Source organism: Triplophysa dalaica, chromosome 14 (assembly GCF_015846415.1).
Source record: "Triplophysa dalaica isolate WHDGS20190420 chromosome 14, ASM1584641v1, whole genome shotgun sequence".
In the NCBI taxonomy this organism is placed as follows: Eukaryota; Metazoa; Chordata; class Actinopteri; order Cypriniformes; family Nemacheilidae; genus Triplophysa; species Triplophysa dalaica.
Window position 1 is genome coordinate 14,760,830 of NC_079555.1, and position 15,977 is coordinate 14,776,806.

At 38.1% G+C, this 15,977-nt stretch overlaps 1 protein-coding gene across 9 annotated transcripts in view; it reads left to right on the top strand.

The window, feature by feature from the left end:
• The window catches only part of kirrel3b (kirre like nephrin family adhesion molecule 3b), a 181,900-nt gene extending 166,475 nt beyond the window's left edge, over positions 1–15,425 (top strand). For 5 of the 9 annotated variants that reach the window (XM_056766795.1, XM_056766801.1, XM_056766803.1 and 2 more), the window contains 7 exons: positions 1,814–1,914; positions 2,577–2,787; positions 4,429–4,536; positions 5,418–5,501; positions 7,111–7,220; positions 7,818–7,904; positions 10,751–15,425. In XM_056766795.1, coding sequence (XP_056622773.1) covers positions 1,814–1,914; positions 2,577–2,787; positions 4,429–4,536; positions 5,418–5,501; positions 7,111–7,220; positions 7,818–7,904; positions 10,751–11,221 — 1,172 coding nt within the window. In that variant the 3' untranslated portion in view covers positions 11,222–15,425. The remainder of the gene's footprint in view (positions 1–1,813; positions 1,915–2,576; positions 2,788–4,428; positions 4,537–5,417; positions 5,502–7,110; positions 7,221–7,817; positions 7,905–10,750) is intronic. The other 4 variants (XM_056766796.1, XM_056766797.1, XM_056766798.1 and 1 more) reach the window with 4 other exon arrangements.
• Positions 15,426–15,977: the final 552 nt, after the last annotated feature.

The following is a 15,977-nucleotide window of genomic DNA, read 5'->3' on the forward strand; positions in this document are numbered from 1 at the left end:
GTGTGTGTTTGGCAGAATTGAGGTTGGTACTCCATTAAACAAAAAGTTGCTCTTAAGAAACATTGGTGACCCTTTACTTTGCGCCCTCGCTTGTTTTGAGCAATTTTGGAAACTCAGTGAGCCGGCAGAGTTCAAAGTTCAAGACCTCTAAGTTGAAATTAAACAAGAAGAGACACTCTGTGCAGTTATCTCTTCAAAATAACATTTCTCTGCCATTGGCACTGTTCTGATTGCCGTCCATAGAAAACGACTAGCAGTTGGCACGTCGACTCTTATCTCCCCGCGAGACATCGGCATGCCATAAATCAGTTCTTTTCAAGATTGGAAATGAAGAGCAGAGCCTAGCGCCCTCACCCTTACAACAACTCTTAAATAGACCAGCCCACAGGAGACTCCTTTAACAGTCTCCCCATTCAAACCCAACACAATGTGTCTCTCTTCCTTTAATGCCACATTTCTATCACTCCACTGTAAGATCTCGCCGACACGGTTGATTGGCAGTTCTGAGGTGTGTCATCCTACAGATGTGATTTTCCTCCTCTTAAGCCTCCTCGATTTAAGATTTACACCTCTCTCAAAGTGTGGGCCAACAGAAATAATTGATTTTACATTTTATGTTGTGTCGTATGTTCAGAGTGGCACCACTTACGACATTTAAATTGGGCTACATGCTCTAGCCTAGTGCTGCGCAGTGCTTATTTGTGACTCTGGTAAACAAAACCAGTCTGAACAAATAAGCTTTCTTTTGATGTATGAGTTTTTGAATAGGACAATATCTGGCTGAGATACAACTGTTTACAGCTTTCCTGTAGCTCAGTGTTAAGAGCATTGCTTCAACATCGCAAGGTTGTCTGTTCCATCTCAAGGGATTGCACATATCTATGTATAAATGTATAGGATAATGCAATGCATGTTGGTTTGGATAAAAGCGTCTGCCATATGCATAAATGTAAACTCCTAAATATTGAGAAAATTGCATTTGAAGTTGTTAATCAGGGGCACCGTAGCAGGCCATCAACTCACAAAAATAAAGTTTTTATATATTTAAGGAAGGAAATTTACAAAGTATCTTCATTGAATGTAATCTTTACATAATATTCCAATGATTTGGGGCATAAAAGAAAAATCGATAATTTTGACCCATACAATGTATTTTTGTCTTTAACAAAAAAAATCCTGTGCTACTTAAGACTGTTTGTGATCCAGGGTCACATTTAAGGTGATAGTAAAATACAAATTCTGCCATCATTTATTTACCCGCAAACCTGTGTAACTTCTGTGTCCATCCCATGGGAGTCAATGGGGGTCAATGTTGTTTTGTAAGTCAACAAGTTTTGTAACAGGTCTGGAATGATATGAGAGTGAGAAAATCCAGCTGGTTCACTCAAAATGAAAATTCCTTAAGTGTTTTCTGAGTAAACACACTGCACAAATAAGTCTTATTATTGATGCACAAGATTCACTTGATAAACGCATTGAGGAGTAAGAGAGGGGAAATGCATTTTACTCCACTTCCCCCTGTCTCATACTTGAGTAACTCATTTAAGACACAGGAAATGCATAAATAATATGAGCGGTTAGATGGAATAGGCTGGTGCCTGAAATATTGTCAAACGTCCAACAGATAAAAGAATGCATCCGACTTCCTAGTATTGATTTAGATTCAAATGGATTCCTTTTAACAGATATGGATGTAGTCTCCTCTCAAGCGTCCTGTCATTAACAGTTTTGATGAGCTGCCTCTTAAGCTTTTGCATACTGGGAACTAATCAGAAGAAACGTCTTGTTATAATCATTCTCTCTGTCTCTTCAGGACCTCCAACCATCTCCAGCACACAGACTCATCAGGCTCCTCACGGGGAAAAGGGACAAATCAAATGTTTCATCCGTAGCACACCACCCCCGGACCGCATTGTGAGTTCCTCGACTCTCTCCTTGACTCAGCTCAGACAGGATTGCAGCTGTTGCGTAGGCGGTCGCCGTTGTCACGCGGCTCTTGTGACTCCATTAGACTCAGTAAACACGGTCCAATAATGCACAGCACCCATGAGTTACGATCTGTTTAATAAATGAAATTGCATCTCGAATCATTTGTTTCCTCTCGATGAGTGAACGAGTATTAGACATGGCAGGCTTACACCCTTAATTTCTCATTTAATGCATGCTTATGCCCTGTTACCACAGATCCAATTAGGATTTACCACTCTTAGATAAACTGTCTCCTCTCCGAGCCAATTTCTCATTCATTGCTCGCTCTTGCGTTTGTGGTGGGTTTGTGGCGGCTTACATAGAAATGCATACAGTAGGTACTTATCTTTGTGCACCGTTTTCTACTCTGACTTGACTTTTATTGCCACGCTGTTTTAAATATCAGTCGAATGGGAAAGACTGCTGCTGGGGTCTGGAACAACCGGTAAAAACTTGTTAAGCAGTTGAAAGAAAACAGAGCTTTCTTTAATCTGATACAAAGACCAAGTCTCATTGTAGACAAAAAATATATTTATTGAAAAGTGTGTCTTTAGGAAAACCTGCATACAGTCGGTTTCTTCAACAATGTTTCTTGTGTTCTTCATCAGGCCTGGTCATGGAAGGAGACCGTCCTAGAGTCTGGGACGTCAGGTCGCTACACGGTGGAGACAGTGAGCACCGAAGATGGAGTGCTGTCCACCCTTACCATGAGCAACATAGTGCCTGCTGACTTTCAGACCATCTACAACTGCACCGCCTGGAACAGTTTCGGATCCGATACAGAGATCATTCGTCTCAAGGAACAAGGTGGGAGCCAAGGTCCGCCAGGTTTCACCTTCTCTTCTCTAAAACGTGTCTGTGGTAGAGTAGTGGTCTGTATGGTGATACCTGATTTTTCATTATTTAACACATTTTAAAACACATTATTAAAAATGAAACACGTCGCGTTGTCTTAAAAGTTGGAGTCAGGGGTCATTTCAGAATAAATTCTGACTGGGTTATCGGGTCATAAATATCCGAAATGCTTTATTTCGTGAAAACAAGCAGCTATCTGTTGTTATTGGGGAATAAAAGACCTTGGAATGTTGCGGCGAGCCAATCCGAATCAGGTATTCCAGGAAAGGGTGAAGACTAAAACAATCATTAATTGTATCAAACACAACAAGCCAATTATTATTGATTATCGTTATAAGCACAGAAAAGCCTCATTTATTCCACACTGGATGTGACATCACTGTGATGTCACATGCTGTGAGGGATCTTTAGCCTCTTTTATAATAATGTCTATTTTTGGAAAGGCCAAAAACGGCCTATGTAATTTTTCTGCATTACTTTGTATATAATTTATGCATATAAATGTGATTAGCAAATCTTATTTAAATCACTTTAATCTCTGTAAATTTTATTCCATTTTTGGTGCACAATTTTTATTCAGCACTTTAGTGAAATGATAATAATTGCACATTTAACTGCAAGCCTAATAAATCATATACATTTATTAAGAACACTTAGCACTCTTTAATTAGCAGCTTTAATACAGAGATTTAATTTCTCTGTTTAGCATTTCTAAAAACGTATCTCTCAACATAACTCTCATTTCCTGGCTGTATTAACATGTCTTTCATATTTATTCCAGTGGACTAGAAATGTCTCACTTCACTGACCATTTAATGATTATTGCATTGCTGATTTGTTTTTTTCTTGTTTGTTTGTTTGTTTTTTGAATACATGAATACGGTAATGAAAGTATTAATGGGCATAAACTGTGGTGATGCATGAGTCAAAATGTTTCGTTTATACTGGCAGGCAGTAATTTACTCTGTGAAGGTAGAGCACATTGTCTGACTCATCACCATTTGGTTGACAATCTTTTGCTTTAAACATATGAACAAGAACACTAATAAATCACAAATTAAACATAAAAATAAATTAGCACAAACTAAAGATACTCATTTTTCACTATCATGCGTCCTATCTGTTGTTGCATGTACACGAAAAAAACTCATGACTGCAATGTTCGGTGCATGTCATGGGTTAAACGTGTGATAATTGGAAAATCACCAAAGTATCAAGTGAAGGTAACTGTGCTTTTAGTAGAAAGTGGTGTTAATTGTCTGTGCTTGTTCCTCTGATGTGATACATTTGAAGTGCCATTGTTTCTTTGCCAAACATTTGACGTTCTCATTTGTAGACAAGAAATATTTTCACGAGTGAATGAAGGTGTTGTCCTGATAAATCAAACAGCTTAAACCAGCCTAAGCTGGATCGCTGGTCATCGCAGGTTTTTGGCCAGACTGGGTGACCAGCCAGACCAGTCGAAGGCAAGCTTGGCCAGGTTGGGAGAAAGACAGGCTTGCAAACCAACTTAAGCTGGTTAAAGCTTTATGTCCTCCAGTGCTGGATCCACCAATCTCCCCATGCTGTGTTATTGTACAAGGCTATGTTTTGTTTTTCCAACAGACTCCCTCCCTGTTGCTGTGATCATCGGTGTGGCAGTTGGAGCGTTCGTTGCTTTCATCGTCCTCATGGGAACCATCGGAGCGTTCTGTTGCACGCGCTCTCAGAGAAGTATGTACCTCCCGGCCAATAGCGTTCCTGCATGTCCATTTCTGGAACGTGCTAAGTGGTCCTCAGTCAGAGTCAGGGTGTTAGGCTGTTCATGTCCACTTCACAGAAACCGAGCGTTTATTTTTTGATCTCCCTGTGTGTCGAGACTCTAGGTTGAATTCACTAAACAGTCACGTCGCTTTTGGGTGCAGTGTTGAATCGAAAACAATCGTTTACCCAGAGCTTAAAAGTGTTGGGCCTTGTTTACACTAACTAACCAATGTTTTTTTAGGCACTCGCACATCTACTTTTTGTGTAAACTTGGCTTGTTATAGATTGCACCTTAATCACAAAACCTAACGCAATTAATGTTGCGCTAGAAAGCAGATGTTACGCGAAATGTTTATTTAAGAGAGTTTTTTGTTTACATTTTTCTTTCGATCGTGGCAGCTGTAATTCGTCAAGTGCTGGAGAAGCGCATTATATATTCAGATGTGCACATATCTGATCGGATTTTGGCCTTTTTAAAGAGCTGATTCAGGTGTATGAATTGCAATCACACAGTGATGATGTACAGTCCCGGCGAGGCAAAACAAAGCAGTATAAAATTTCCTGTATAAAATGCTTTTGGCTTCGGCACATATAGGCCGTTACATAAATAGCGTAATTTCTTTAGTTAACCAGTCACTAAAGAGCAAAAACCGAGTAAGCAAACAAACGATCATTCATACTTAGTGAATTCAACCCTGAGAGTTCCTTTTCCATTTGAATTCCGTTTCCCACAACCATCCTCTCATGATCAGAAGAGAAAGCAACGCATCCATGTACAGTCTCAGATTAGCGTCAGACAGGTACATTCGTGACATTCATAGTGTTGAGCATGTTGTTGTTGTATGCCACAGAAGACGCTCACCTGGTTATGCCTACACTGCCCACCTCCATCTGTGCTCAACAGAGAGAACTTGCCAGCAAAATTAAGACAGAAAGTAAGACCTGCAACCCGACCGTCACAACTTATCAATAAACATTGTTTTTCAATACGTCAATATACTCCTGTGATGTTCCCTTAGGGTTCCTCTTATCTTTGGTGTGTGGTGCCTTCAAGTCCTACTGGAAAGTTTTTATTTAAGAGTTTTGAGATTGTTATTAAAATTTTTGTGTGTTTGAGTGATTTTGGTTTGGACAGTATTAGGAAGTTATGCATGTTAGACGTATTATTGCCATTTTATCTGTATATTTCAATGTAGTGTTGCCACCTCTTACAGTCAAGTATACTTCAAGTTCATTTTTTTAAGAATACTTTACTTTGTACTCTACTTAGAAAACATTATGTAGTAATAATAATTGAATTAATGCCCTAGTAATCCAGCAGCAGAAAAAAATAAGAAACCATTCTGAATTGTAATCTAATCAGCATTTCTAGATGCATTGTGGCCATTTCAGTATAGTGTCTGTTGAATTTCAACAAATTACAACCTCAGGAGTGACATAAAGTCATCCATCAGCAGTGTGAAAGACGTATAGCATGACAAAACTTTGATAAAAAGTGAGATTAATACAAACTATTATTATTATAATAATTATCATTATCAAAAACGCAACTTTTTCTAAATACGTGAACAAATATAACTGTTGCTTAAGGGTAAATATGAACCTAATTTCTAGGCAGTACATGATGTCTATAAAAAATACAAAAGCATCTTTTCTGTTATTTTGACCATTTTCTTAAAATAAATGCAAATAGAATCTTTTTGGTAAGAAATTTGCTATAAATATTGTTAGTATTTCACAGAATTAACATTTTTACCTGAACACATACCTATAACAAGTAAATTCAGAAAAAAATATGGTTGCTGTATATTTGTAACACATGTACAATTTCAAGTGTGTACTTCTATACTATATACTATATAGATATACTGATAGTTAACTAGTTCAAAGTTTATGTGCATAAACTAAAAAAGCTATATTGAAGTATAATCTTAGTAAACTACTGGTTTAATATTTTTTATACTGGAAGTATACTGCACTTGACATAATAATTTATAAATAGTAAACTATAATAATATGATTATAATACACAACTACAAGCCAAATATATGAGTGTATATCCTAAGTATAAACTCTTAAGTGTATCTCGATCAAAGATTAAGCACAAGTATAGAACAAATATACTTTCTGTCAGTAAATATACTTGTATACGTATAATTTTAAGTATATATTCCAGTGTGCCATAAGTAATAGCTCATTTGCATGAAAAAAAATAAGGGTCAAAGTGTTATGGTAGATTGCCTGTGCCCTTAAACATACATAAAAATGTTACAAAGTAGGTACAAACTTATTTTGATCCGATTCTTTAATTCACCCTTACGTTTGAAAGTATCTAAGTTACCTCCAGTAAATACAACACCGGTATCGTTCATGTGTGCTCGTAAATATAATTGTTCTGACATGACTTGAAGGCAGCGTTACTTTTTAGGGCCTGTTGTTAAGGCAATGTGAAGTGACATGATATAGATTTCTTTCTTTGTAATATATCACATCATTACATCATAATAAATGACAACACCGGAGTAACACATGCTTTTCTCTCAGACCTCAAAGGTGTGGTATCAGCCAAGAACGACATACGTGTGGAAATCGTGCATAAGGATCACAACGCAGCCCGGGAAAACGAAGAGCACTCCACCATGAAACAGCTCATGGTGAGTCACATAGAGAACATGATAAACACCCCTCAACATTACCCCATCGGCACCCCCAAATCATCTAGCTAGCTTATTATGCTAGTCCCTGTCACATCCGTGGCTAATGAATGCTAATCATCCCTACCCCAACACTAATAGCTCCTATCTCCCTTGCCACCGCTAACTAACATCAAAGTCATGAATAATGTAATATAAGTGAAGGCACCCTGCTGGCCTGCAGGCCTATATTTAGTCCTTAATTCCCAGGAGGACACAGGGGTGGTGTGAAGATACCGGTAGCTTTTTTCCTCCAAGCCTCGGTGAACTTTCGTCACAACACACAAAAGCTTCTGTGGATATTTCACTCACCACCACGCACCCCTCATAGGACCCAGAATCAATTCTGTCTGTGTCTCAAGATGTAAAACATAACAGAAGACAAAGGCGTTGGGCACAAAAAAAAGAGGCTTTTTGTAATGACATGAAAAATATTCATGGAAAATTGCACCTCTTCAAGTCAATTCTGTGGAATATCATTAAGCGTTTTGGAGTAAAGCTGCAAAGGGAGATTGGAGGAGGAGAGAGAGTAATGCATAGACCTGTTGTTTACCACAGATTGAGCGAGGAGAGTTTCAGCAGGAGTCGGTTCTGAAGCAACTGGAGGTCCTTCAGGAGGAAGAGAAGGAGTACCAACACATCAAGGTACTGTAGGCCTCCATGAAAATTACAGGAAGTGATGCAAGAACAACAAATGCTTGATATATGAAACTAAAAGCCTCCACTTTTTTAACAAAAATGTTAATCTGTAAATTAACTATTCTCTTAAAGGAATAGTTTATCCAAAAATAAAATACTCTTCACCCTCACATATAAAACCTGTACAACAATGACACTTAACAACTTTGTCTGAGTGGTTTTGTGTCCGAACAATGTCAATGGGACTTACATTACTTACTTACAAGGTCAATGGGACTTAAACACTGTTTGTTATTTGCCCATGTTTTACTCACACTCGAGGCATCTTATTTGTATTGTAAAATACTTCTTTCTTTCGTAATATTGTAGGAGTGAATTGTGGATGAGCTCCAAAAAGTGCGATCAACAAACTGCTCGACACGGCTCCGTGGGGTTAATAAAGGCCGTCTGATGTGAATCGATGCATTATTTTAAGAGAAATATCCATATTGACAACATTATTAATGATAATGTCTTACTTCCGTTATCTGTCAGCCATGTATAGTGCATGTCTTAAGTTCCAGTGATTACTGTGGCATTTTTCTTAAAACCAGAACTTACAACATGTCCGCGTCATTCGGCGGAATGCTATCTTCGCATGCACACGCGGCTGACACACGATGGAAGTAAGACATTATCATTAATAAAGTTGGAAATTTCTCTTAAACAAATGCATCGATTTGCATTTTTTTTTTTGATCGATGGATGCACTTTTTGAGCATCAAAATCTCAGTCATCATTCACTCCCATTCTAATACTTGAAAGATCCAGCATACAGTACATGGAATCAACTCTGACTGCATTATTCTGAAAGAAGAAAGTCATATGCAAATAACATGCCATGAGGGTGCGTAAAACATGGGTTAATTTGTAATTTTTGGGTAAAAAGTCCCTTTAACATTTTTCGGAATATCTTCTTTTGTGCTGTTCACAAGACAGAAAGTCATACAGTTATGGAATGACACAAGTGTGAACTATCCCTACAGAGAAATATATGTGCAACTGTTGGATGTTGCGTTTTGTTTTGTTTATTTTGTATGAAATTACAAATACTTGTTTATTTTGCAATTATGATAAACCATTACATATCAAATATATAACCAAATGAAGCATATGAAACATTGATTTAGGCATAAAATACTCAAAGAAGCCAGCAAAGTGCTTTATGAATGTGTTTAAATAGTTTCAATAATCAGTTATGCATTAGCAGAAATGGTTATGGTTTTATAACGAGGGTTCATAGTTTATGTCAGGAAATTGCTTTGACGATGGATTTTGAAATTTGTGTCTAGCCAAAACAAATTATTTATTAAAAAACTAAATCATTTAAACCTATAAACACTTACAATTACCCTTTACATATTTGGACTAATCATTAAAATGAGTTTGCTGATACAAATTGACAATTCCACCAATTTCAATGCGAGCACAAATAACAATTAGTTTCAACAACAAATCATCCCACAGTTAACCCCACAGCAGTTGCTCAAAATAATAAAAACAATTTCTTTATGTACAGATTCACAGTCTGTTCCCTAAGGGTATGATTCCCTTTTTACATGTAAATAAGCGTGTAAAATAAGCCATGTGAAGAGGGAAAACCCAGCATAGATAGAGAGTCGCTGTCCCTGCCCCTGTCGTCTGATAAAATACAACTGATTTTGTCTTTTTTCAAAATAACGGTGATTATCCCGTGAGATCTGGCCCTCACACTCTTAAATGGCATTCATGTCCCCGGCTTTGGGTTTCTGTCCTGCTTCTTAGTGACTGTGCCTTGATAGCACCAAAACAACAACTGCAATCATGGCATCGAGTCCCTTCTAATTATTTCTGTTTTTTCAACAAAAAAAGGAGTAACTCTAAGTCTAATTAAAGATGAAATGTACTGTAGATACGTAAAAAATATTGTAATTATTTGATGATTTTATGTCTCATGAAATATTGCTTAAGATGGCAATAATACTAAACAAATGAACAATTGGACAGCAAACCGTATCTTGCATTTTTTGCCCAATGAAGAGGTACATAATCATATAGCTAAACACAAAATTTTACATTTTAAATACCACAAAGTATGTTCCGGTCTATAAAAGCATGTTTGACTTAAAAGTACTTAAACGTTACAGTGATTCTTTCATCATTTGACAAATTAGAAGATATTTTTTAAAATGTTGATAACCAAACAACATTGGCCCCCGTTGACTTCCATTGTATGAACACAAAACCACAGAGACATTTCTCAAAATATCTTCTTTTGTGTTCTGTAGATATAGTATTGAACATGAGTAAATGATGAACGAATCACTTTAAGGTTTAAGTGTTCAAGTACTGAAGAAAAAGTCATAGGTTTGAATGACATGATGAAGGAATTGTTCTTTTCGGGTGAACTATCCCTTTGAGAGTCCATTTAAAGTGATGCGATTAAACAGCTGGAGTTGCCAAGCACGCCTCATTTTTGTCAAATACAGTAATGAAATTTGTGGTCGGTAACTTTATAAGCAACTGGCATATAATACATGGTTTAGTGAATGAAAGACCATCTCTGAAATTAACAAAGAGAGCAATTCAATTCAAATAGTTTACTAAAGAATCCATCTTCCTTCCAGCTATCTATCCAACAGCTATATCTTTTATAACTATTAAACTTTTATTCATCTCCTATCCAGCTATACTGTTAAAGTGTATGCATAACCATCTTCCCTCCTATTGATCTCTAGAAATCTGTTTCTCTTTGAAATGATTGAATTCAGTCTGATTGAGTGCTGCAAACATTCTCATTGATGTGTTTTATGTTCACTGCTGCATCTTTACAGGATCCAACTAATGGATACTACAGCGTCAACACCTTTAAGGAGCATCATGGCACCCCGACCATCAATCTGGCAGGGAACCAGACCGCAGAGATTCGCAGAGATCCAGGCACTGCCACCACCGGCAAACAGCGTGTCCCCACAGGAATGTCCTTCACCAACATCTACTCGACCTTGGGTGCTGGGCCCAACCGCCTGTACGACTACAGCCAACGGTTCGTGCTGGGCATGGGCAGCAGTTCTATCGAGTTGTGCGAGCGAGAGTTCCAGCGGGGATCGATGAGCGACTCCAGCTCATTCCTGGACACGCAGTGTGACAGCAGCGTAAGCAGTTACAGCAAGCAGGATGGCTACGTGCAGTTTGACAAAGACAGCAAGGCCTCCGCCTCATCATCATCCCATTACTCTCAATCTTCATCGCAGAACTCGGACCTCACACGGCCTCTGCAGAAACGCATGCAGACCCATGTCTGACCTGGGCTGCTTGGACAGAAGACAGAATGAGGAGTCCAGCACTGAGTTTGGCCAAAGGGGGTTGGAAGCCCTCAAGGAGACAAATAAGGAACTTGTTCAAGCACATCCAGCACACCCTATCATTTTCCCCTACTTCTTTTCCATACCGTTTCTTTACGACTTCTTTCCAAATGTTATATAACTGCTCTGAGAAGCCTTACCGTATTCAGATCCCTGCTTGAGCCCACAGACTTTCCCAACGGCCTGAACATCTGGGCCTAAAACTTCCCTTAAACAACCCTGTGCCACAGTGATGTTACTTGCCAACGTAGAAAGAAGGATCTCAACCAGTGTCCTTGCTTGTAGTTCCAGTGACTTTGTGACAGCTCTGGATGTCTAACCTCCAGAGAAAACACATAGCAACAAAATGCCATAGATGAGGTTTTTGAAAAGAGCTGATGAAGGCTACATACTCTTCACTAGAGGACATTGCTCTTTTGCTCCTGTACATTTAAGCACAACTGTCAAAGTTGTACAGTATGTAAGATTTCTCAATGCCACTCCTTTACCACAGCTGGCGAAACAAAAGGAAAGCAGAACAAAAGGACAACGTGTAGACAATGAAATAACTAACGTCAGTCAAAATCATTGAACTCTCTCCTTTCTGAGAGTAGGTTCACCTGAAAACAACGTGAGAATCTTATACAAAAGATTCTGAGCTGTTGGTTTACTATTCAAATATAGCCTATAGTTGTATACTGTGTTGATCTTTCCTTCCTTATTTCTTCATGAACATTCTTTATAATCAACATCTTTGCATTATAGTTTGAATTCATTGACTGTTGGATTTGGGATAATGTCATTTTTTCTACTTTGCCTCGAGTGGACCTGTTGAAGGTCAATATGAGAGCAGACATGTTCCACTGTTTTTTAAAGCTGAAGTGTGTATTTTATGTACCACCAGAGTCATCCAATAGAATTGGAGATAATAACCAAGGAATGTGATTGGACAGACAGATAACCCCGCCATTGATTGAGCCAATGTTGAAGTATCGGGCTGGTCGGGATGCATATGTGTAATGTGTACAGCAATCCGTTCATAGCACCACAGAGACGAAATGTTTACACATTTTCTGATAATCATCCTGCAAATATCATACTTATAAAGTGGTCTTTGTATATTTTAGTTCTTTAACGTGGCAAGAGATGACACACTTAAGCTTTATACAGCATTCTTTTTGGGAAGGAGTTGGTGTTGATAATGCACTTGGAAACGATGATGTTTAAACAATGAAAAATTGTACCGTCCTGTAATGTGATCAGTTATACTGCTTCAAGAGCAATCTTACAAAAGATGCCATTGAACTTGTGCTGGATTTATTTTTAAATTGCTTAAGAATCTTGCAAAACACAAATTTAGTTGATTGAGATGATACGAACATGTACAATTTGCTCTGGTTTGAATCTCCTGCTGTTCATGTGAGTGACACTGGACCGTATCGCGTTGTGTTCTCTCACTGTTATAAGTGAGCAGATTTTGTACATTTCTGAACAGGATGTGGGGGGTGGGGCTGGATTCACGCTTAATGTAAATGTATGTTGTTTTCCTGTTTCAGTTGTTCCAATTCTTAGCCTCCTCGACTACAGAACTGAAATTGCAACCTATGACACTACTGATAACTCCACACTTGTTAGGTAAAATCTTTCGTAGTCCCTAAAACAGTGTACTGAAATCAATAGCTATATTCTGTATAACAGGATGTGAAGAAAGACACACAAACAGTTTAATCAATATCCTGCTGAAACTGTTTTGAATGCCATGCGAGAAACAATAAGAGAGTGTCCAATAATGCTGTCTAATAAAACTAAACCTCAGACAATAGCTGAAGTTTTAAAAAGGAAACCATGTGCATCTTTGTATCATTAAACCATTAAACCTGTAACAACACATACAGACAGATTTGAAATCTTGCTTCCGATGCCAGGTATGAATCAGATGCAAGTTTAAGCTTTTGGCAAAAATGTTTAGTCCAAATGCTTCTCATGTGCAAACATTCCATATAAATGATTGTACCATTTCTCAAATCATTCGAATGTTCAGTCAGACCAAAATAATAAAAATTGTTGCTTTATGTAGTGTCAAAACGAAAAACAGCCTTTATAAATGGTGTTACTTTAAGTCTTATAACAAGGTTCAGACTCATCCCAGTTTGAGCGCCAACTGTACATACATCATACCAACACTCTTACACCACACCACACCATACCAACACTTCATCCCTGCCAACATTTTTCTGGGCGCTATGACTCCACATAGTAGACTAACCTCTAAAGACTCAATCTGTGCTCCCCTATGACCACACAAACACAGATTAAGTGCGAACGGCATCAGTATGTTTAGTTTATCAACGGCTCAGACACTCCGCGCTTTTATCTCCTCTTGAAGTTATCTCTCATTCTCCCCTGATAATAAAGATAAATATGACCAGAGGCTTTCCCTCACATAAACGAGGACAGCCTCTCTCACTTGAACTGCAAAAATCGTCAAGTTTTAACCCAGAGGATGAGGTTTGATTTGAAGCAATCTGACAATTCCTCCCTCCGCCCTAGTACCAGAATCACCGGGGGCGTGCCGCCACCGAGTCAGTCGCCGCTGTAAGCACTTTACGTATGATTGTATTTGTGGCATTTCAGTGGGTTTCATACATGAGTGCTACTGGATGAGTCTAATTTTACAAATGGATTGGTGCCCAACGTGGAGCTTAAGCTCGACAAGGCCTGTTTCAGTGCCGATAACGCAGCTCACAGTCGTCGCTACACTGTATATAAATCCCCCGTGTGCTCCGTCTGTAAAATTGCGGTTATTTGGCTTTGTTCTTTAGTCAATTTGAGTCGTAAAGGCCTGAAAGCAAATCGCACTATTGATACTGTACAAGCGATCGCTCTCCTTTATATTCTCCTCACGGTTGGCTGAAGCTTACTTTTGCCCTGACATGTTGAAAATTTTGTAAGTCTAACTTATTTTGGTTTAATACTGTGATATTATTGAAACTCCAATGACTTTTCAACGTTGCCTGTAAGTTCCCTGTAAGCTCATATTGTATCAATCGCAGATTCATTCATTTCAAAATGTTTCAAATTCAGTTTCGTAATGATGTCATATGTTAATGTCATATTAGCATGACATTGGACTATAAATTAGAAACACTCAACTCTGAACCATGACTGACTTGACATGAAGTTGCCCAAATTCCTGTTCTGCCACCGCGGTAATTTCAACTATCCTAACAGAATCCTAACAGAAACATATGGATAGTTATTCTTTGGCATGAACATATGTGATTGCAAATTACACCATATGGACTGGTATATGTGATACAATCTTAAAACACTTAGAAAGAGCATTGAAACTCTTTAATATTCCTCAAGTCCTTTAAAGTCAACATTTACATTAAGACGCTGCAACCTTGTGCCAGAATCAACATGGATGCGGATGCAAATATTGAATTAGAGGCTGTTGTTCTGTGTTTGACTAGAACTCAGAACTCTTTTGTAGTATGTGTATGCTCTTATCAACCAGAACTGTTTCGAGCTTCTGGACAGCAAGTCTTGCCCGCCCCAGGCACTGGATAGTTGTACACTTACAACCAAACCAAACAGATGAACAAATATCACTTCAGATGATAGGCCATGGTCATTGCAAGCCGCAGATAGCAGACCACATTTATGAGTATTCTATTTCTCCCCTGACATTTTAGCACAGCCGGACGGGCTACCGGCTGATGAAATGCTATGAATTCCCCTCCCTCGACGATTCTGGTTTATATAGGCATCTCCATTATGACGATCTCCGAGTTGAGAAACGATCACAGTCTAGACTGCATAGGCATATTATTGTGTAATATTTTCTGTACCTGGCGGACACCTTGCATCTGTGATTTGCGCTTTATAAAAACGTGCTCGTTCTGAATCTTGCAAACGTACTATAGAGGGGAATATGACGAGCAGCTCTCTCCAAAATGTTTGCTTCAATGGAGTCATTTTCTCTTTTTTTACATAACCCAGGCACTTTCTACATCGTTTTTATATATTTATAATTTACGATAAGATAATATCGTTTTTCAGTGCCATTATGCTGTAGTAACAGAGATGGTGTGTACACAGATGTCGAGAAACTCAATCCAGCAGTTCTGAAGTTATTAGACTGTAATGTACCGCGGTTATAAAAAAGGTTTACCACTATTTTCTTGCACATACTCTCTCTATCAGTAAAAGCATTAAAAAGATGTTCTTTACCTGTAACGGTCTGTGATCTTATGATGCTTTGGTTCTGTACATTTCTGAAAGAAAATTGAAAATCGTTGCAAAAAGACTTTGGCCTGATGTCTTCTTTTGAACTGTGTGTGGGGGGGTATCAAAGTATTTAACATTTCAAGTCAAGAGAAATGACGGGTTATGTAGCTCACATGGAATGATTAAAAAATCTAAATTTAAAATTCAGCCATTTTAATCCACATTGACATTAATAATAATTGATTTAATGCAGAATCGATGTTAAGAACAACCTTAAATACATTTTATGAATAAGATTTTAAGTAATTGGTCACAATCATAACTGAACAACCAGGGACTTTGGAATTTTAGAAGTGGTTGTGATCATGTGATGTGTCAGGTGTCTGAGGTAAGATGAAAAATCGAACATGATAATTAAATAATAACCACAAACTGAATGGGGAAAACACTACACAGCAGTATTTAATGTGACATATGCTGCTTA